General features: G+C 55.4%; 8 protein-coding genes across 8 annotated transcripts; all 8 read left to right on the top strand.

The window, feature by feature from the left end:
- Positions 1-1,983: 1,983 nt before the first annotated feature.
- On the top strand, positions 1,984-2,547 carry LDBPK_170080 (ADP-ribosylation factor, putative; the record flags this gene model as incomplete). The annotated part of the gene is made up of 1 exon (XM_003859820.1): positions 1,984-2,547. The coding sequence occupies one exon, from the start codon at positions 1,984-1,986 to the stop codon at positions 2,545-2,547; it is 564 nt and encodes a 187-aa protein (XP_003859868.1).
- Positions 2,548-3,650: 1,103 nt separating this feature from the next.
- LDBPK_170070 (mitogen-activated protein kinase kinase 3, putative) lies at positions 3,651-5,312 on the top strand (the record flags this gene model as incomplete). Its single annotated transcript, XM_003859819.1, has 1 exon — positions 3,651-5,312. The coding sequence occupies one exon, from the start codon at positions 3,651-3,653 to the stop codon at positions 5,310-5,312; it is 1,662 nt and encodes a 553-aa protein (XP_003859867.1).
- A 1,563-nt stretch (positions 5,313-6,875) lies between these two features.
- Positions 6,876-7,589, top strand: LDBPK_170060 (hypothetical protein, conserved; the record flags this gene model as incomplete). The annotated part of the gene is made up of 1 exon (XM_003859818.1): positions 6,876-7,589. The coding sequence occupies one exon, from the start codon at positions 6,876-6,878 to the stop codon at positions 7,587-7,589; it is 714 nt and encodes a 237-aa protein (XP_003859866.1).
- A 777-nt stretch (positions 7,590-8,366) lies between these two features.
- LDBPK_170050 (hypothetical protein, conserved) lies at positions 8,367-9,155 on the top strand (the record flags this gene model as incomplete). Its single annotated transcript, XM_003859817.1, has 1 exon — positions 8,367-9,155. The coding sequence occupies one exon, from the start codon at positions 8,367-8,369 to the stop codon at positions 9,153-9,155; it is 789 nt and encodes a 262-aa protein (XP_003859865.1).
- An 829-nt stretch (positions 9,156-9,984) lies between these two features.
- Positions 9,985-10,620, top strand: LDBPK_170040 (hypothetical protein, conserved; the record flags this gene model as incomplete). The annotated part of the gene is made up of 1 exon (XM_003859816.1): positions 9,985-10,620. One exon carries the CDS (start codon positions 9,985-9,987, stop codon positions 10,618-10,620), a length of 636 nt encoding a protein of 211 aa, XP_003859864.1.
- Positions 10,621-12,307: 1,687 nt separating this feature from the next.
- LDBPK_170030 (hypothetical protein, conserved) lies at positions 12,308-12,985 on the top strand (the record flags this gene model as incomplete). The annotated part of the gene is made up of 1 exon (XM_003859815.1): positions 12,308-12,985. The coding sequence occupies one exon, from the start codon at positions 12,308-12,310 to the stop codon at positions 12,983-12,985; it is 678 nt and encodes a 225-aa protein (XP_003859863.1).
- A 759-nt stretch (positions 12,986-13,744) lies between these two features.
- On the top strand, positions 13,745-14,410 carry LDBPK_170020 (hypothetical protein, conserved; the record flags this gene model as incomplete). Its single annotated transcript, XM_003859814.1, has 1 exon — positions 13,745-14,410. The coding sequence occupies one exon, from the start codon at positions 13,745-13,747 to the stop codon at positions 14,408-14,410; it is 666 nt and encodes a 221-aa protein (XP_003859862.1).
- A 2,280-nt stretch (positions 14,411-16,690) lies between these two features.
- Positions 16,691-19,015, top strand: LDBPK_170010 (hypothetical protein, conserved; the record flags this gene model as incomplete). Its single annotated transcript, XM_003859813.1, has 1 exon — positions 16,691-19,015. The coding sequence occupies one exon, from the start codon at positions 16,691-16,693 to the stop codon at positions 19,013-19,015; it is 2,325 nt and encodes a 774-aa protein (XP_003859861.1).
- Positions 19,016-21,473: the final 2,458 nt, after the last annotated feature.

The raw sequence follows: 21,473 nt of genomic DNA, 5'->3' as shown, positions 1-21,473 counted from the left end.
GGTGGCCGTGGGCATCATCAAGGGCGTGAACAAGAAGGAGGGCAGCGGCGGTAAGGTGACCAAGGCGGCCGCGAAGGCTGCGAAGAAGTAAGCGTGCGGTGCTCCGCCGCCCGCGCCCCCTCCCTCCACCCCTTTCTTTTGGTTTCTATCTCCGCCACGCGTCCCGCGGGACCTCTCCTCTTTTCCTCCAAACCCACGCACGCCCACGCCTCTCTCTCTTTCTATATATGCGTGTGCGCGTGTAGTCATGGTCGCGAAGGTTTTTCGGTGCGCGCTTAGGCTTTTGTAGCGGGTGTAGTGAGTATCTTTCGTTCCGGGTCCCTTTTTGGTGTTGAGTAGTGCTTTCGCTTGCTAAAGACGGTGTGCTGAGATTGTAGCTGCTCTGGCTTATTATTTGTGTGCTGCGTTGTATGGGTCTGATGTGTGGTTTAGTGGGGAGTGCGTGTGGTGGGGATTGCGCGAGTAGCGTTTGTAGGGATATGCCACAGCGAGCGCCTCAGTTCATTGTCGGGGTGTTTGAAGGGGGCAAATGACTCACGAAATATACTTTGTTGTGGCTTGTAGGATCGATGGAGGGCAAAAAGAAGCGATTTTGTTGGCTGGCCAAAGTCGATGCTGGCGATGCAATACTACACGCTGTTTTGCGTCGTCTCGATGCAAATGCAGCGACGTAAGCTTGTTTTTCAGAGGCAGAGGATACATGCACTCTTCGTTTCTGACCTCTCCTCCTGAAGGTGCGTGACGGGTTTCACGCAAAACGAGCTTCGAGGGTGCTGCAGCGCCCCCTTGCTTGCCGGACGGCTTGGTGGGGCTCCTGTGAGATAAGATGGCGATTAGCGGACACATCGCGCATTCGTGTGGAGGCAACTCTCCGAAGCTTGCTGTTGTAAGTCACTGCGATGAAAAAGCCATGTGTGTCTTGAGCACAGGAATTTTACCCGATGAGTGATCGCTCTCTCTCACCAGCGCATCTTCTATGTGCTCAGCGCTCCCATCGTAGGCAGCTCTGCCGTGGTGTTTTCGAATGAGGGGCTGAGAGCATTCCACACGCATTTTGCACTGGAGCGTGAGGCTTCGCTGGGTTTTCGCCTTGTCGACGAGGCGGAGCGAAGAACTGTTCCTCCGGGCACTCATGAAAGCCGAACGACGTGCTGATCAAGAATGTAACATGCATTTTAGGTTCCATTCTTCATCTCCGCCCTCCTTTTTCCCTTGCTTTCCTCGCCCCTTCTCCCCCGCGGGGGTGATGTTTGTTGCCGATGTGTTTGTTGTGCACGCACGAATGGTTCTCGTTTGGTGTGGTTTCTCTCGCGCTAATATCCACTGTTGCGCTATCCACTATCGAACGCTTCTCACTGTCCTCCATTGTTTCGGCGCTGGAATCTTTCACGGAGGTCTTTTCCGCGTGCTCCCCCTGCTTTTAGTCCTTACCGAGTTGCCGCTGCACTCTCGTTTTCACATTTGCCTCGGCCCTCTTTGTGCCTCTCATCTGTGCGTTACCTTCTTCTGTGAGGCCCTCGCAACGGGAGTTGAGCTCGGCAGTGGCCGCTCTCCTGCTTTAGTTGTTCGCTTTCCCCTGCCCACGTGAGTGCTTCGATTGCGCTGTGTGCGCCCGCTCTTACCTTCGGGGAGGGGGAGAGGTTCTGGTGTTTATGTTCTCGGCATCGTCGCCCTCACAGGCCTTGGTAGTATCACCATTTGCGCATCGGAAAAGTCAATCGAGGGAGGCTGCGGACATTCTTCGGTCCCTCCCTGGTATCCTTCACCCTCTTTCACATCTCTGTGCCGTTTCTGTTATGGTCCGCGCCACACTTTCTTCGGGCCTGTTTCACCAAGCGCAACTCGCTGGCTTCACATTACCATTGGTGTCGGAGGAGTCGCGCTGTTACTCTCTCCCTCTTTTGCTATTCTTGTTCAGCGCACAGTCCAGGTCACCGACACGCCCTTAAGGCGGGTACGAGTAGAACGCTGATATTCCGCACTATGGGTGCGTGGCTGACAAGTCTGAAGCAGACACTTGGTCTGCTGCCAGCAGACCGCAAAATTCGTGTCTTGATGCTTGGCCTGGACAATGCGGGAAAGACTTCAATTCTCTATCGGCTACATCTTGGTGATGTGGTTACCACCGTCCCCACTGTGGGAGTCAACTTAGAAACTCTTCAGTACAAGAATATCTCCTTCGAAGTGTGGGACCTTGGCGGCCAAACGGGTGTGCGACCGTACTGGCGTTGCTACTTCAGCGACACAGACGCCGTCATCTACGTGGTGGACAGCACTGACAGGGATCGCATGGGCGTCGCCAAGCACGAACTGTACGCTCTCCTAGACGAGGACGAACTCAGAAAGAGTCTCTTGCTCATATTCGCCAACAAACAAGATTTGCCGGACGCCGCCAGTGAGGTAGAGATCGCCGAACAACTTGGTGTGTCGTCCATTATGAACCGTACGTGGACGATTGTTAAAAGCAGTTCAAAAACAGGTGATGGCCTGGTGGAGGGCATGGACTGGCTCGTGGAGCGGCTTCGCGAGCAAGGGATCGGTGCTTAGTGACCGCCTTGCCAACCCTCTCCCAGCTTCTCCGACTTCTCTAACTCCTGGCGACTTGCTCGTGTTACGGATGGCTAGAGAACGTGCAAGGGGGAGAGATGTAGGAATGCGACCATTAACGATATTTGATGCTTGGCCTGTCTGTCTATTTGTTATGCCGGCGCTCGCCATTGGAAGGGGGTGGGGTTGATGATGTGGGAGGCGTTCACATCACACATACGGGAAATGGGGGTTTGATTCTCGCCGCGTGAGCTTCCTTCTCACTGCATCGTATAGCCACACTTCAATCCCGGTTCTCTTGGTTGCGTGTACGTGGAGGCGTGTATGTTTGCGACGATGTTTTCCTCTCATTTCATGGTTGCGTGGTGAGTCTCATTCGGCGTCTTCTTTCCAGCTGTATATCTGTGCGGCCCCGCGGATGTGCATGCCCGGCTGAGGTGTGCGTGTTTGTGCGTGCCGCTTTCTGTCTTTCTCCCTCATTGACCGTGTGCCATTAGCTCCTTGATCGCACGCCGTCTACGCGCGCGCTGTTTCTCGGGCGCCTACGCTTCCCTCCAGCCCTACCGAACACGCTGAATGGAGACAACGATAGGCGCGACAGACGTGTCAAAGACGAGTTAGGCAGTGAATGCACTCCGCTCTCTTTGTGTCCATCAAGGCCGCCGAAACGCAGTTTCTAGGCGCCTCCCTCGGTGCCCACCTTAACCTGTGATGCCGCCAGTGCACTTGTACATCCGGGAAGGTGCCCGGGCTTGTGACGGTACACTGACTTCTAGCACAGCGAGGCGCAGTCCGTACAGTCGCTCTTTGTTTCACCCCTACCCTGTACAATGCGTAGGCACCACCACCGGGTACTGCCTTTTGGGAAGCCCACAGCCATTCCCAGCTGATGCAAGCAGGCGCACTTGAGCTCTTGACAGCTCACCGCTCCTCTACTCATTTCCGTTACTCTCTTCACGCGTCCTGCTTCGTGGTGGCCTTCTGTTGCTCCCGGCACTCCGTGCCCCTCACACCCGCTCTCACGTCTGCACGCCACTCCAACGCTCAACCGATGCGCTGACAACCAGAAGTGGTTTTGCGTGCAGCTTCATGCCAGCGAAAGTATGGACTTCTACGCTTTGCAAGACACGCTCTTGCGCAATGCCAAGAGCGGGGGCAGCTCTGACACCGTCGACGTCGAGTCGAGGTACGTCTTGATGGAGAAAATCGGCGCTGGCTCTTATGGCGATGTCTGGAGCGCGACGCGGCGCACAGGGACGAAGGACATCTACGCGGTGAAGCGCATCGACAAGCGTCAGGCGGGCACCAAGGGACTGCGGAGCGTCATGGGGGAAGTGGAGACGATGAGCCTTCTTTCTCATCCCAATATCGTCAAGCTCGAGGAGACGTATCAAGACGAAGCGTGCCTATCAATTGTGATGGAGTACCTTCCTGGTGGTTCCCTTCAGCACCGCATAGACCGGCAAAACGTGTCTGAGCTGGAGACGCGGCGCTTCATCACGCAGCTGTTGATGGCTGTGGAGTACATTCATGAAAAGGGTATCGTCCACCGCGATTTGAAGCCGAGCAACTGCCTACTATCTCAAAACGACCTCGTCGTAAAGATATCAGACTTCGGGCTCTCCGTGTTTGCCGGCAATAAGCAATGCTTGACGACGTGCTGTGGCACGCTGCACTTCATGGCACCCGAGATTCTGCTAGAGAAGAACTACGGCAAGCCGGTGGACATGTGGGCCATGGGCGTCATGGCACACGTGATGTTTTTAGGTCGTTACCCATTTCAGGCCCGTACAGAGGCGGCGCTGACGAAGGACATCTGCCGCGGGTATCGTCCGCGGGAGGAGGGTGGTGGTGGGCTGCGATGCCCACCACTGCTACAAGACTTTATCAGTCAACTTCTCCTTTACGACCCACTCCGTCGAATGAGCGCCAAAGACGCTCTCAAGCACCCATGGATCAAGGAAGGCTTAGACGCCAACCGGCGGACGTCCCTCTACCCGTCACAGGCACCCTCGGCGACAGCGATGAAACCATCTGCGCGGTGGCGAGCAGCGGCGCTTGCAGTCATGGGCGTGCAGCGGCTTCTCTACCTGCAGAAAATTCAGCGGCTAGTGCGGCTCGGTTATGACGGCTTTCCAATTTTGCGTGACTACCGTTACCTCGTAACCGGCAAGTATGTACCTGCGAGCACCTCTGTAGAGTGTAGTCACATGTTCCACGCTCGACCGATGGCGCTGCTCGAGTTGATCTCCATGATAGATACGTGCCCGTTCCTGAAACATGTAGATCTTAGCTGGAATAACATTCACAGCTTATCTGTAATCCAGGCGCTGCTCAAGGTGGTGACACGACACCCTTCGCTGCAATCTATTGACCTGTCTCACAATCCCATCCCGGCCGTGGCAGGGCGTTCCATCGTGCGGCTGATCCGCAACCCGCTTTCACAGGTGACATGCATCAACGTCGGCGACACCGGAATCAGTGCCGACACCATTGGGCAGATAAACTCCTTTTTAAAGGAGAAGCTGACCCCTGCCGCGCTGTCGTACAGCGTCTCCACCGGAGACATGCAAAGCCGACTCACCCAGGGTAGTGGCGATGACACGCTGATGACGTCATCGTCCACTACGATGAGCTCCTTGCAGCAAAAGCGTAGCATTTGTAGTGGGCCACCCAAGCAGCCCGCGAAGAAAGAATCGCGCGGCGTGCGGCTGCCCCCGATTTCACGTCCACCAGTGGCTAGGCGCCATGGGAAGATGCCTTAGATCATGCGAGAGTAGAACGTGCGAGGACGAGGGGGGCAAACGCTTTCGCATACGGGCATGCCAAATATTTCTGTCTTCCTCTTATGCTTGTCCACTTCTCTTAAGGTATGTCGCTCTTCTTTTCCCTCCTCTCGCTCCCCAACACGTGTCGTCATGCACAGTGTGACAGAGTGGCTCCCTTGATTTGTTGCTCCTGCCTATGTGTTTATATGGACGCATCTCGATGCCTCTTCTCTGCGCCTCCTGTTCCGATGTCCGATGAAGCGCGTCGGTTTCCATACGCGTTACGACATTGTCTGCACACTTCGTTGTACTTTCCCGTTTCCTTGTCCTCTTTGAGGGAATGGTGCGCAGCGCCGCGGGTCTCTTTTTGTTCTTCTTAGCGCCTCTTGTATTTTCGGCGCAGAAGCGTGCGTCATCGCTGTTCTGACCCTCTCTCGCTTTCATCTCCCCTCCCTCATTCACCACTGATGTTATCCAGCACGGCGATGACTGTGACGTGACATGCGTGCCCGTTCGTTTTCTACTTCTTTGCACTTGCTTGTCGACCTCCTCTTTCTGTCCGCTTCTCTCTCGGTCTCTCGTGCCCGTCCCTGTTTCGCCTAGCGGCCGCCGCACGGACGCCATGACATCCCCTTCCGTCCTCCTCGTTTTTCTTTTCTGCTTCGTGTGAAACGCGTGCCTCATTTTGGTTTCTTCTTTCCCGTCTACTACTTTTCTGTTTCCCTTGGTAGGACGACGAGCGACGAGACCCCGCCCCTTTCTTGTTTGCACGAGGTCGCAGAAGAGGGGACGTGCGGAGTGCGGGAAAGGGGGAGGGGAGAGCACAGGAGGACAAGACGACTCTCGCCGTCGCGATAATGTAATCATGTACATGACGAGCGAGTAATATTGACTTCATGAGCTGCTGCAGTGTGTTGGCTTTCTTTTTCCCCTCCCTCCTTTTCTTTGCCACTCTGTTCTCTGGTGAAGTTACTCATACACAACAAGTCGTGTTTTATGCGAAACGCTCAAAGTAACTCGTTTCTGCCGCTCCTATCGAGTGAAGAACCACCACAGCGCACATCTGACGATTCCACTGCCTGTGCGCCGCCGCTTGGTTCTCTATGGCAGCACCACGGCACCGTGGCGCTCTTGACGCGGCCAGACCTGTGCTACAGATGCGCACTACTCGACTGCGGATCCCTTTCCGGATTCACTTTCGTGACCTTATCCTACCAAAGAGAGCGCGCCACTAGCGAAATGCCTTCTTCTCTTTGCCTGTCTTGCAGCCTCCGCCACTGCATCTCTCGTGCCAAGTCCCAACAGGCTTTATTCCACACATTACGCACTCTTTTTTCCTTTCTTGGCCTCCGCCAACGTTTTGCCTTTGAACGTCACTTATCTTGCCGTTTTCGTCCCTCCCGTCATTTTCCACTGGCGATCGCTGTACGCCCCAACTTCTGCTTCTCCACATCGATACTGGTGGGCCGCGCTATCCGGTATGCGGCGGAGAAGAGGCGAATGCCATATTTGAGTCAGCGTGTGCACGCGCACTAAACATCCGTCGCTGCAAGGTATGAAATGGGCCAGGCGGTAATGGAGGATCAAGGAAACTCGCTGGTGGTGTGGGGGAGCACTGGGAGGCGGCTACAGTTCTCCATGCAGGATTTGAAGCTGCCCGCGAGCCTTCGCGACAATCCGCACTTTCACTTTTACGAGAAGCAGTGGGACGCCGTGGCGAGTTTCTGGTTTAACCGTGTTTTGAAGGAGTCGGCCCTTCAGCACCTTTCGGTGGAGGCCATCATAGAGTTGATTCGTGAAGACATCTCCAAGCGCTGGGAGCGGCGTCGACAAGAGCAGAGCATCTACAAGAAGCGCAAGAGACTGTTGCAGCGTAGTGGCCCAGCAGGAACCCCCTCGTCATCTGTGTTGCTAACAAACGTGACGACACTAGAGGGCTATCACGCAGCTACAGAGATGGAGCAGAAGGATTTGGTAACAGCCTTGGTGGAGCGAGTCGAGGACGTCGCAAAAGACAAGGTAGAATCCTGGCGGGTGCTCATCGACGACGCATCAGAACAACGACCCGCCAAGGCTGCGCGTGTAGAAGGTACCACGGCAACGTCGGGGGAACACTCTGAAAACGACGCTGACGCTGCCGGCGACTTTGACGACCGCGTTGCCGTCATCTTGAAACTATCCAGTAAGGAAAAGGCCGCTACTACGATCGCCCACCTCCACGGTAGCAGGTTCGACGACCGCCGAGTATTGTGCCGGTTCTGGAGCGAATCGTGATTTCTACGACTTTCTCAGCCTGCCCCTTTTGCGTGCGTGAAGATGTGCAGGGAAGAGTATGGCCCCCATAACCCAAGTGCTTGGCTGCGGGAAAATATGAGTTTGGCGCGCAGGGGGGCTGCCTGGTGCAGTCAGGAGATCATTAACGAAAAGACCGCCTTCTCTCCCGCGTTGTCCATCTCGCCCTTCCAGCTACCGCTTCTTCTTCCTTCCATACTTCCTCCTTGTTGCTAGTCTGAAAGACGGTAGCGGACAACAGAAGTAGGGTTTTGGTCGTTTCAGCGGTTGGTGTGCCACGAATGCATGCAGGCATGCATTCTTCTGCTTACCGTCTCGACACTGCTACACTTCGCGGTGCTTTTAAGCGTGATCTTTGGTTGCCTATGCATGACAGCTCGCCTAGGGGCCAGTTCTACGCTGTTATCCTGGTCATTCTTCGCAGCCACGGCGCTCGCCGCAATCACTGCACAGCCGTCAGGTCCTTCACCGCGCGCCCATTGTTCACTGGGCTCGCCGCATGTCCTCTCATTCTCTCACATTCATCGCCGACCTTCTCTCCTCTTCAAATATTTCCGGTGCCGTTACGGGCGGGCCCCGTGATGTGCCGTTCAAGCCTCTTTGAGTGAGTGCGCGCAGCAGCGAAGGGACTTGCCCATCAGCAGTGCCGCTGCTTCACCAGACTCCTGATCTCCTTGTGTAACCAGCCGTCATCATTGGTGTTTCTCTCTATTGCCACCTCTCCTCTCCCTCTCTTTCAAACCTTCGATGCAGCGGCGGATGCGGCGCTGGACGGCAAGCGCGGCACCGGCGGCGGTCCAGAGGCAGTCGTGCCTCTTGGCGTTGCGCTGCGCCACCACGGGGGTGCAGCACAGCTACAAGCCCGGTTGCTTCGTATTGGCACTGCGCTCCCTCTTCGTGACGCTTACGCCGACGTCTTTGAAGAGGCGGATTGCGATTCGCATGCAAACCGGGATGGAGCGCACCGAGGAACTGGAGAGGCAACTGCAGTGGCTCCAGAAGCACGGGTCGCCGCTGCAAGTGATGGGGCTTCCAAACCACGCGGAACTAGCCGAAGTCCGTGCTCGCTACCGAAGTTTGGTCCTGGAAACCCACCCCGACACGGCAAAGAACACCACAGGTGAGAGCGAGTACGCCATTTTGCAGACGGCGTACAAGATGTCCGTCAATCCAGCTAGCCTCTGGCATCAAAACGGCGCCTCACCGGCGCTGCACCGTCAGCTGCTACAGACATCCAAGAAGAGCTTACGTCGGCTAGATCGCGTGCACGTCTTCGCCACTTTCTCTTACGCCGTAATGCTTGCCATTGGTGTATTCTTCTCCACCGTGGTCGTGAGCAATGGACTTGAGGCAGCGCTGAAGTTCTTCGACCCGGAGTTCTACCACTTCATGGTTCAGCAGGAGAAGGAGGAAGACCGCAAGCGCGCAGCGGGGGAGGTGGTAAACACGGACCCGAAACGACTCGCACCAACGGCCGTACGCCGACTGCTCTTCCCCGGCCAATTCATTCACGAAGGCGATGAGGGTAAGGCACGTCGTGGTGAGTGATTCAGTGTGCGCGAATGAAGTTGCGAGGGATGTCGGGAGACGCGTCATGCTCGCCTCGCGTGCCGTCGCGCCATCTCCGCTTGCTCAACGACTCATAACCCCGCAGGGAGCCCGGCGCGCCTACGCGGACGTTCGGTGATTCCTTGTCGATGATCTCGTACTCAAGCACATCCGCACATTGACGTGGCAGTGACAAACAGTTGAAGAAAGACAAAGCCAATACGAGGTGTCGTGCACGTGGACATGCTCGCGCTTACCGCACCGCAGGGTCTCTCATGCAGGTTTTGTGAGAGACGGAAAGTTGTGTCTTGTTTGACTACGGTGCGCTTGTGTGAGCGCCTGCGGTTTTACGGGGTGAGTGTCACTGCACAGGGACCTCGTCAAGAGTACACCCGTCACCGTACTTCACCTGTGTCTAATGCGATTAGGCTTTCATGCCCTCGCTATCTCTCCCCTCTTCGTCACTACTAACTTTCTCTCATGCGTCGCTCCCTGCTTCGTGCCTTGCCTGTGTTTTTGACTTCCTCTCCGAGATTGGCGGTTGGCACTGCCCAGCGGCTCTACAACATCACACCCCTGGTTCTCCGCCTTTTTCTTCTTGAACATTCGTCAGCAGCCAACTGTGACCTTTTTTTTATCTTGCTTGTCACTCGGGTGGTACGCCAGCACTTTTCCCAAGAGTGACTCACAGGGATCCGCTTCTGGACAAGATAAGAGCACAAGGTGCGTTGCTGACCTTCTGCTAGGGACAACATCCCCTTTCTCACCTTCGCTGAGGCCGCAGCTCCCCGACACATATACGACTGGGGAGCTGAAGTGTAACTCGCACATGTATTTTGTGTCGCCAGTACCGACACGCGCTCATCTATTACAGAGAGAAGCAATTACGCGAGGCTCCGTCATGCAAGGGAATCCGCATACGAAGGCTGCTGCCGCGGCATCGGCCGCCTCAGTACCAGCTGGCTCACACGACGCGAGCTGCTCAAATCTTAGTGACTACCTCAACGAGGACAGTGTCGTTGGTGACCTGGAGACGTACGACGTTGGGGAATACCACCTTACTACCTGCCCTATATGCTTGGAGCACTTCACCCTAGACAACCCTGCCATTCTCCTCAAGTGCGAGCATGGGTTTCACCTGCAGTGCTTGGAGTCGTGGCGACAACGGTCTTCGATGTGCCCCATGTGCTTCGCGCCTGTGGTGGGCGACGAAGGGCGTCTGATGAGCAGCTGCGATGTCCGTAGACGCCGTCGCATGCAACTAAAGCCACCTTCAGCACCTCACCACGCACCGGAGCGCAATGCACTCATTACACCCACAGCCGCTCAGCAGACACCGCAGTCTAACTGCGAGGTGGAGCACGCATCTGAGCAGGATGAGGAAATCGAGGTGATTGAGGTGACTTCCCGAAAGGGCAGCGTGCACTGGGTGTGGTCGTGGCTGCGTGAGTGCTGTGCCTTCTAGCGCCTCTCTTATATCCATCACGTCTTCATCAACCGTGGCTTTGTTGTTGCCATGGCACGCGGGATGACAGGAGAAGCGGGTGCACGGTAAAGGAGGCGATCTCCTATGGCATGTCTGTGTAGCTCAGCCGCTGTTTTTTGTTTTCCCCCTTTCCTTTCCTTCTGATTCATGCGTTCCCCCTTTTGATTGACGCCAGGAATGAATATGGATATGGTTGTCGATGTTGTCGCTGCACCCTTCTGTTTTTCGAATATTGAGCATTTTCTCTTTAGTTTGCTGAGCTGAGCAGCAGCGGCTGTCTGCGCGCAAGTGCAGTGCCGCCTATGCATATGCTTGTGTGCGAGATGCTCGATTTCCACGTGTTGCAGGCTCTTGTCAGCGTGCTCGCTGCGCTGTTCACTTTTCTTGTTCCCCCTTTTCGATGATCATCTCTCGCTTTCGTCTGCCCTTTGTTCTCCCTCTTGGTATGTGCATCTCGAACACGCGTGCAATCGGTGAAGGTGTGTGTGTGTGGGGGGGGGGGCTTTGCAGGATCATCGGCAGCCTCAGTCTCTCTCTGTTGGCCTTTTGCTTCACCTCACGGCTACGCCGTTCTTCAGCCTCCGCTCCCCTTGAGACAGACAAGGAGGCATGAGCACCGCTGCTCTCGCAATCTCACCCAAACCCAGGTGGCTGTCACACGCGAATCTGGGCCTGTGCGTGGCTGCTACGAGTCGAGCTCTTCATTTTAGTGCTCTCCTTTCCAAAGTGCCACTGCTGTTGTTTTGTCTTATCGCTGTTTGGCTGGTTTGCTTTCTCGTGCTGTCGGCCTCACACCCACGCGGTGTTTCCTTTCTCCGTTGTGGCCGTTTCGGTAGCCCTCACTGTTCTTTGGCGCTTCTCCTTTGCTTTCAAACTGTTTCTGAGTTTGCCACGACTCCCTTTGACCACCGAAATGCATGTCTTGTAGCGACAAGGAGTGCACGGCGGCATCGCCGGAGCGATTGCCGGAGTCGTATGCGCCTGCGCTTTGCTGCGCGCACGCACGGATGCCTTGTTCTCCTTCAGGAGGTTCGGTGGACCAACGCTCCAATACGGGCGGCGTGTTGGCACGCGACGGTATTGGATGAAGGCAGTAGCAGGCTCCCCATACCGGTGTCTTTTCCCATTTCAAGGTACGGGGTGCTTAGAGAACACGGCGGATTGGCTGACCGCTTGGAGACCGTGCGCTACAGAGGAAAGCGCAACGACCCGGTGCTGTGCTCATTTGCTATTATGTGCCCATCTTATTCTGCTTCTCTCCTCCTACTTCTCATTTCTTTTTTTGTGATGCGCAGCGTCTCCCATCCATTACACGGCATCTAACGAGCAAACATATTCACCGAATAGAATTGACAAGAGTACTCATTGGGTAACCCGCACTGCTCTGAGCAACAGCTTTGCCTCCTCGCTCCCCACCGCCGCACCGTTGCCGCCAAATAGCGAGGGCTTCCCTCTCTCTGTTCAGCCTTTTCACCACGTTGGTGCTCTCGCTCTGTCCACTTCCCCCACCGCCACACCTCTTCGGCTGCGTTTCTTCCTCTTTTCATCCCAGCAGTGAGTGTTTTCATTTTAAATGTGGACACGTTCTTGACTGTGACGAGGTGGTCTGCCAACTTAGAGGTTGCGGAGTCTCTTTTTTGGTTTTGGGCTGTCTCTTCATCGCAGAATGGCTCACCGTCCCGATGACTCGAAATATGCCCTGTTCTTTACATGCGTACTGAGCCACCTCCCCATGGTCGCCGTTGTGGCCTTTCTTGTGCGACGCGATTTGCGCTTTGAGGGAGTGGTGGGGGCGTACTCCGTTACCGTTTCGTTTATGTACCACACGTGCGAGTGCTTTGAGACGAGCCTTTTCATGTCCGAAGGGCGCTGGCACCGACTCGACAACATTGGCGCAATCGTATCTGTCGGGTGCTCCTGCATCCAACTAGCCTGCTTCGAAAACCGTATCCTTCTGGAGTACTTGCAGTACATCATCCTGTTCATTGTCATTATCTTGCAGGAGGCCGCTCCTTGGGACGTCCGCTACACTATTGTGCCCGTAGCCGTATGCATTGCTGTGCCAATAGTGTCGCATCTCCTGAATCCCCGCCGTCGCCACGGGTTTGTTCTACCGCGCGTCCTCAATGGTCTGGTAGCGCTAGTTCTCGGTGGCATATTTTTTGCCATGGGACTTGATGAATCGAACGACCCCGTCCGGATATACCACGGATTCTTTCACATTTGCATTACGATCACGATTTTCTTTTTCTTTTACGCCCTGCGCCCCTCAGCGGAGCGGAAGCGGAGATCGTTGCACTTGCCAAGCTGCGATGACGCGGTTGGCGTCATGGTGAACCTTTGAAGTGCCCGGTCCGCACCAGTGGCTGGCGGTAATGACCCAGGAAATGCTCGGTGAAACGTTGGGCGTTGTGTCGCGGACTTGAGGGTAGTACCGCTGTCTGAGCACCTTAGTGAATACAGTCGTCTTGATTGGCTTTCAAGAAGCAGATAAGGCTCCTAGAGGTGACACACATAGGCACACACGCCAACACGCAAAAGAAAACAATGTATCATGATGCGGAAGTTTCCCTTGGAGAGAAAGGCCACCCCTGCTCTCCCATGACTAGCTACTGTTGGCTTTCCTTGCCACACTACCGTATACGCCGCCGTCCTTCCCCTCCTTCCCCATGTACCATTCCCCGCACCGTCTCCTCCTGGCCATGCAGTAAAGCAAACCAAGGAAACGTAGGTTGTGTTCAAGGTGGCAAGTACGCGATATGGCAGTGTGCGCATCGGCATTGGCGAAGGCGCTACCGTCAGCTCGACTCCCATACACGGAACAGGCGATGCCGCGATAGTTTGAAATCAAACTTCTTTCCTTCCCCCATCTCTTTCTCTCTCTGCTCGTCCCCTTTCCCGTCCTGGAATTTCTTTGTCTCAAACAGCGCGCAGTTTTGCTGCCAATGATGCTTTTTGTTTCCCGCTGCATGGACACAGTCGCACAAGGACAGCCACACAGCCATATACACGCCCATCGACACTCATCTCTATCCTTTGCGCCGAACTTCCTTTCTTTTCTTCCTTTCTGTTTTCCCCTGCTTCCATCTTGGGCGCGCGTGCGATGCGGGTGGGCGAGAGTCCAGCGATTCTCTTCATCACGACGGTGCTCAGCCACGTAGCGTTGCTTCCCACGCTGCACTTTTTTTACAGACGCAAATACATATTTGAGTTGTGCTGCGCGAGCTTCGGTTTCCTCGCATCCTTCATGTACCACACAACGGAGAACTTCGGTACGTCCATCTTCCTTACTGAGGTAGAGTGGCACCGCCTCGACAACGTCGGCGTCATCTCGATAATGGGGATCTGGTACGTCTATCTGTGCTGCTTTCAGAACCCCTACGTGGACATGAGCTGCAAGTGTTTTTGCATCTTTTTTACCCTTGTCGTGCAGCAGAAAAACCCGTGGGACGTGCGGTTCACCATCTCACCAATTCTGTTCTTCACTCTATTTCCCGTCGTGAAGCACTGCCTCGTCGAGCAGCGCCTCCCCCCGTTTAGTGCCCGGCATCTGGGCTGCGGTGTCTTTCTTTTCTTTTTTGCTATTATCTTTTTCTTCCTCGGGCTTAACAAGCGCGCGGACAGGTACCGTATGTACCACGGCGCATGGCATTTTTTTGGAGGCCTCTCCTCCTTCTTCTTGTGGGAAATGGTCAAGACTCCTGGATGCACAGGCAGCTACGGCATCCAGCGTCGCGACTGCCCCCTGCGTGGGGACACCATGGTGTAGCATGATGTAGTACACCCCTTTTCTCTTACCTTTTTTTTTGCATCTCCTTGCTTGTGCGATCGAAACCACTGTGCCACTGACTCGGCGTTTGTGCTTCGGTGGGGACATATTGTGGTCTTAACCAGAGAAGAGCGTAATAAAACCACTGTACTCTCTTTGAATGCTGTGATACTCTCCGTTTTTCTTTTTTCTATATTCTACTCGAGCAGTGGCTGCTGCGGCTGGTGCCCTCACGTATGGCCTCGTACCTACATGAGCACTCTTGTGCACTTGATCTTTATCCCTAGTACTGAACCTTTTCTTTGCAACCCTATCGGCTCCGTTTGTAAGCCATCTATCTTAGAAGCACTGGCTGTCCAGTAAAAGCGGAAGAGAGATGGAGACCGCACGCTCCATTCCAGGCGCAACAGGATATCAGCTTCCCGATGCAAACACGCCCACCGGTATGTGTACTCGTCTTCCTCGCTTTTCCCTCGCTCCGCTTCACCGACGGCGCGAGCATCTCCCCCGTTCACACTTTGCTCACCGCCAGCTTTCTCTGCTACCCGATGCGCTGGTCTGCCTTCACTCAAAACACATCACTAACCAGCTGGAAGTCCGGCCGCCACAGTGCGTCCGCCGCGATAGCGAACGTAAAACGCCGAATAAAACATACAAAAAAAAAGCTATAAAAAAAAGAGAATATTCTCCTGCTCTTTTCCTACTGCAATAGGGGCAATGCCGGCACGAAGTCATATCTGTTTCCTGCTTTGCGTGTTCGCCATCGCCGCCTCGGCACTGGCGGTGAGGGCTTCGCTTCTCATCGAAGTTCCTCCTGAGCAAACGTTTTTGCTGCAGCGCCGTCACATGGGGTCGAGAGACGAGGATGCACTTCGTGCTATTACTCGCGGCCTGCCGTCGTCCTCGACTCCAAATGCGTCGCTCGACCACTTGAAGTCACTCTCGTCCAAGGAGCTGAACAAGATGATAAGAGATCGTGACAGTGAATGCCACGGCTGCGTCGAGCGCCGTGATTTGGTGCAGCGTGCGTATGAGGTACAACAGCTTCCGACCATTGACGAGCGCGTCGCATGGCAGCTAACCGTGTCCGACCGAAGGCTCATCACAATGCCGACACGTCTGGAAAATCTCGCATTTGTCACGGGCGCCCTCTCCAACACTAACTGCAACATCTTCAACAAGACCATCTATTGCAACGTACGCGAAATATGATCCCGAAGCAGAACGAAGCCATTTCTCATCTTCCTTCTCTAAACCAGAGGTTACCCTGAGGCCTGCAACACAGATTCGATTCATACTCGTGCACGACACTGTGCCTTTGTCCACCGTCCATAACCTCTGCTGTCTACGGGCCCTTCATGTCTGCCTTGTGTTTCCGCGCCTTTTCCTCGACACCCGTATCACTTGTCGCTCTACGTCTGCCATGCTTCCTGGTCTTTTGTTTCTCTTGTCAGCATGCGTGCGTGCTGGTTTCTTCTGTACTACTTGTCGGATGCTGCTGCCGAGCTATGCAGCATTTTTTTTTCCTGGGCTTTGCTCTTTCTTTACCCGATTCCCCGCCCCTCACCGCCTCTCTGCAGCCGGGCGGGAGCTTTCATTTCTACCCCTCATCGTTGGCTCTGTTCCACCTGTGCTTGTGGTCTGTGAGCGTTGCTACAGAGACGGTGGATGACCTCAAAAAGAAACGCGAAGATGATCTGCCTTCAGTAGCACTAGTACTACCTCTTTGTGCAATTCGCCCAGCTCGTGGTGAATCATGGATGTGCTCTATCGGTTTTGGTCCTAGTAGGAAGGAACCTGGCCGGTCGCATGCTACTCGTTGCTTGCTTTCGAACCGCTCTTTCCGCAATTGTCCATTCACAAACGGCAGCTTCTCATAGCAGAAGGTCAAGTGATAGTCACCTCTACCGAGCGCCAGTGGGCTTGCCGAGGACGACCATTCCTTTTCCTGGTGGCTCGCCCTCTTTAGTGGTGCCGTCAGCATTTCCTGTTCTTTTACTGCCCTCTGACTTGACTCGTCTATCTCCGTTGCTCCGCGTATCGCCCTCGGCGTACCACTCTACTTCACCCACTGTACAGCAATTCATAACCAATCCGTCCTTCTTTTACTGTGCCCGTCCCACCTGTGTTCCCTTGTACACCACGTAAGGGCCCCACCTCCCTTCTCGCTTTGCCTCCCGCGCACTTTTGTGCTCCCGCCATCCCTTCTGCAGCGGATCTGCGGTATACAACCGCGCCCGTCTCTTTGTGCGTTTCTTCTTTCCGGCGTTCACGGAAGCCATGGATCGCGCAGCAACCTCCGACGCGCGTGCGCGCAGCAGCCTCTCCAAGGCGCAGGAGCACTTGAAGAACAATGACGTAAAGGAAGCTATCGACGCCCTCTCGTCGCATTTGCGCTTTAACCAAGTTACTCCTATCGGGTTTGAGTGTCTCGAGCTGCTGGCCGACCTCTGCCTTACCCAGGAGAAGCTGGAACCGGTTAAACTGATCGAGGTGCTCCGTCGCTGCCGCAGCGGTCTCCGCGGTTCGCAGCACGTGGAGGAGAGCGTGCAGCGCATCGTTGACTCCGTCATGATCCGCATCCGACAGATGTGCGCAAAAGCAAAGGAGCGCACAGAGGCGATGCAGATCAATGCCACGGAAGGCGACCGGATGCTCGCTGCCTTGAACGGCATCTCTCTCGCCGCGCTCGCCGAGAAGCGCCACATCATCCCCTGCCACGCCGCCCTGCGCCGCCTCATTCGCCACTTCTGTGGCAACAACACTATCGGTTTTGCCAAGAAACTGACGTTTATTTACAACAAGACAGTCCGCCAGTTCCTATCCATGTGCAAGGAGTTCAACGCGCCTGCGTGTGTGCTGGACATCTCCAGTGCTGTGTCACGCGCTGTGTCGCACATGGCGCTGGACCACCTGCACGACCACGACGATGCAGCGTCGCGAAACGCTGTACAGGAGTTGCTGAAGGAGCGTGCTGCCTTTTTGACGTCCACGTCGGCGGTTACCGAGACAGTGGAGACGCTGTGCTGCCTGCTCAATGACATCTGCAGCCTGCGCCAATACGGTGGCGCCTTCGACGTTCTGTCGTGCTTGAAGCGCGTGTGCGACAAGGTGCAGCGCAACGAGGAGTTTGTCGATGTGGTGTCGGGGGCCTACGAAACAATGAGCGATATCTTCTGGACGTGCTCCGTGTACAACTACCATGCCTACTGCCTTTCAGTTGCCGCGTCGATGAAGCGACAAGAGAAGCGCGGCCCACTCGCCGCTCGCGCCGTCCTTGCTTCACTGTGTGTAGCCGATGGCGACATGGAACTGGACCCGTTTGGCCGCTACCGTGAGAAGAATGCCCGCATCGACGAGCTGTTTGAGTCGCCGATCACGACCAAAACGAGCCTCATCGCCAACCTCAAGACCAAGGGTGTGTACACGCTGGCCTCCCCGGAAATCGTAAAGATCGCGGCCAACCTCGAAGACCCCGACTTCTCCGACTTCACGGGACTGCACAAGAGCGTGACGGCGCTGACGGCAGCCAACAGCGACCTCGCCCGCTACGGGAACGAGCTCCACAAGATGATCCTGCGCTACCAGCTGGAGGTTCTCTCCGGTACCTGCAACTACGTCGAGGTGCTCTCTCTCGCGGCGTACAACGGCAACCTGACGGCGGCGGAGTACGTTAACAACATTGAGCCCGTCATCCTCGGCGATGAGTCCGTCTCTGTCGACATTGACACGCGCACAAACACACTGTCGTTTCGCGACTCGTCGAAGGCCAAGATGTTGAGCTACTTTAACAAGATCGTCGCAAACGTGGACACTGTCCCCGCGTCCTCGCTAGCGACGACATCTGGCCGCTACTCGGACTTCACCCACGTTGCCGCGTCCTCGTCGAAGAGGCAGGTGATGCCGTCGGCAGCGGATCTCGACGCGGCACGTGCGCGTAGCACCAGCATCTACGCGCTGCAAAAGGCCTGCATGAACTCCAAGGCGGAGCGCATCGAGGAGGCAAAGAAAAGCGAGGATAAGAAGCGGGAGCGGGCCGTGGCGGAGCGCCGCGAGCAAGAGGAGGCAAAGAAGGAGGAGACGCAAAAGGCTTACATCCGCAAGCTGTACGCCGAGTATAACGAACGCCAGCGGCAGGAGCGGGGAAAGGAGGTGCTCCGGAAGCTGCGCATCAAGTACCCCGGCTTCAAGGTCGACGAGTCTATTGTTTACCGCAGCGCCGCAGGGTTCGAGGATGAGCTCACCCGCCTGCTCGCGGCCTTCAAGCGCCGCGGCGTCGACAACGACCGCAAGGAGATACTCCAGGCAAACCTGTACGAGCGTGCTCTCCGCGCGCTGGAGATTCCGAAGCGCAAGGAGTACGAGGCACAGAACGCAGAGCGAACCCGCGCCGAGCGTGCCGCCGCCCGTGAGAACTACCTTGCTGAGCACCGCCGCGAGTACGACCGCCGTCAGAACGAGAAGGCGGTCCTTTCCAAGTTCCTTCACGATGCCGACGAGTTTGAGCGAACGTGGCGCAAGCGTGCCAACATCGATAAACCCTCGAAGCGCGACGAACAGCAGCGTCTCCTCGAGGAGGAAATGCGCCGTCTCGGGGGCGAATGAAGCACACGCTGGGCAGCAGGAAGGCCAAAAGGAGGAAAATGAGCGGGCCGTCGTTAGATTGTGTGACAGAGTCGGTCTTGCAGCGACTACGGCAAAGGACTACCGATCTCCGTTCTCACACACTTCTCACCACCGTCGTGCCGCTTCTTTTTTTTCCTTCGACCACTTCTCAGGGTAGTGCTGGCTGCTCACATTCTTTCGAATCCTTTCGGATCCGGATCGATCTTGCCTGTTTGGCGCCCGCGTGCGCACTCTCCCTGCTGCGGATACGGGTGGTAGCCGGGCGTAGCTGGCACAGATTGGTCGTCTGTTCGTGAAGGCGTTAGTTGTTTGGCGGTGTTGAATGCTTGTATGCCTCAAGGTCGCTCTCTGTTATTCAAGCTGGCATGCTGCTGGTCGCGAATGCATGGCTCTGAATACGTGTCTGATGCTCTCTTTTTTTGTAAGTAAGCCTTTCTCCGACGTTTGGTGATGCCACGGCTGATCCATTGTTTTCCTTGTTCTATTTGCATCGGTGTATCGCTGCCTTCGTCCGTATGGCTGCGTGGAGCAGCCATCAATTATCTCTCTCCTTCGCAACTCACACTACCGTTGTCCCTGTGGTTGTCGCTGTTTTTTTCTTTCCTCTCTGGTGAAGTCCGCCCTAGGAGACATAAGGAACTAACTGACCCCCTAACCTTGACAAGATGACTGAAACCTAATGAAAAGCAAACAATGCTAAAGATCTCGCATAGGGTGCGAGAGAAGGGAGTGAGACAGGCCCCCGAGACTCATCCGCGGCACGTGATATAGTAGAAGTCTACGCAGTTGATTGAATTCGCTGGGACGTTCTTTACTGACGAGCGATCGCCTGAGTAGGTACCCCACGCCGACACCACTGTTCACTGAGCGTAGCCACATAGCACACGCCGAAACGTGTCGATGCTGGAGCGATCTACTCTATCAGGCACAGCACCGCTTTAAGACCACTCTCTCTCAGCACCTTGGATGGGCGCTACAACGGCCACAGGACCCACGCTGCTGTGCGCCCATTAGCTTCTCCCTGACATTGAAAAGAGTCATTGGCTGTGCAGCTACCGGGAAAAACAAGAACAAAAAACCGTTTTTTTTTTCTTTCTAGTTTCACTAGCTTTCGTCCTCCCTCACTCTCCATTTTCTTTACAGAGTGCATCTACACACACTTGAACCGATCCAGGTGGGCTGACTCACCTCAAGACTAACGCCATCTTACCGACTTTGACTTGCTGAGGAAGACCGGCAAAGCAGCTGAAACAGATCCGCAAAGCAACTCGCCCCCATGCGTCGGAGTAATTCACTGCCCCACGTCGCCATGCCTGCCACTGCGAAGCTGAACCTGCCGGTGGCCGCAGTTCCGCAAAGAGCAAGGGTGTATACAAAACAGATCATAGGTGAAACCACGGCAAAAACCCTTCTGTGAAATTTAGGAGGTGAACATGTGATGCACCCAGTTAGGCCCTCCCTTCCCTGCTACAATGACAAAGCAAAAACCATGGAGTCGACAACGTGCTGACTCAGAGGCTCAGCTCCGCCGCTCCAAGCAAAACGGTCCTGCTACCGCGAGCCCTGCTGTCACGGCATCACTGACGCCCTAACAGATGCCAAGGCGCTGCACTTCGACGCAGGCATCACTACGCAGGTACGCGCTGATCCGCGTGTGCTCATGCAGCTGGAGGAACTGACTAACTGCAAGGCACACGGTGTTTGTCGCTACGAAACGCTAACTCACATGCCGACGATAAGCACCTATTCACAACGATCGCTCCAGAAAGGACACACACCAGCTCCTCTGTCAGCCTACAGGATTGAACAAGCTGATAATATGAGACTTGCAAAGGGGGTCCATTAACATGGAAGAGCTCGCGAGAGTCGATCACATCCTAGGCCACTCTCTTTTGGCACATCTGCAACAGAGGCGCTCTCTCGATTCAATCTCCGCAAGCACCTCCCTCACCTAGCGTGATGTGCGTGCTCGCAGCTTCGGGGTCTTTCCCCACTCTCGGGAGACGCCTATACTGCGAGAGATCGAATCGCGACAGAGTGATGCTCACAACATGGATGGCCTCAAGAAGCGTCGTGCACTCGACTCCCTCGCGTCGACAAACTGCTGACAGCTGAAGGGCATTTGCACCGCGTTTAGACGCGCCACAACGCTCAGAGATCTGCGCTGCATCTACTGCAGTCTCTTCCTGCGACGCCGCTTCGAAGGACGTGACGTCGGTGCGTGTGTAGTGCCGGCAAGAAGTAGCAGAGAGGTCCGTTAACGTGGCGCTCTCAACGGTACCCTTCGCTACTTTCCTCCGCGCCTCCACTCACGTGGCCACTTAATCGGGGAAAGCTGTTCCGCCTGCTCACACACCGAACGTCTCATCCAAGCTATCCGAATGTGGTATGACTGGAAAGATCCATTGTCCACAAGGAACAGAGGAGCCGGCCACTT

Source organism: Leishmania donovani, chromosome 17, assembly GCF_000227135.1.
Source record: "Leishmania donovani BPK282A1 complete genome, chromosome 17".
Classification (NCBI taxonomy): domain Eukaryota; phylum Euglenozoa; class Kinetoplastea; order Trypanosomatida; family Trypanosomatidae; genus Leishmania; species Leishmania donovani.
The sequence above is the reverse complement of the archived record's forward strand: the minus strand, read 5'-3'. Positions and strand labels throughout refer to the sequence as shown.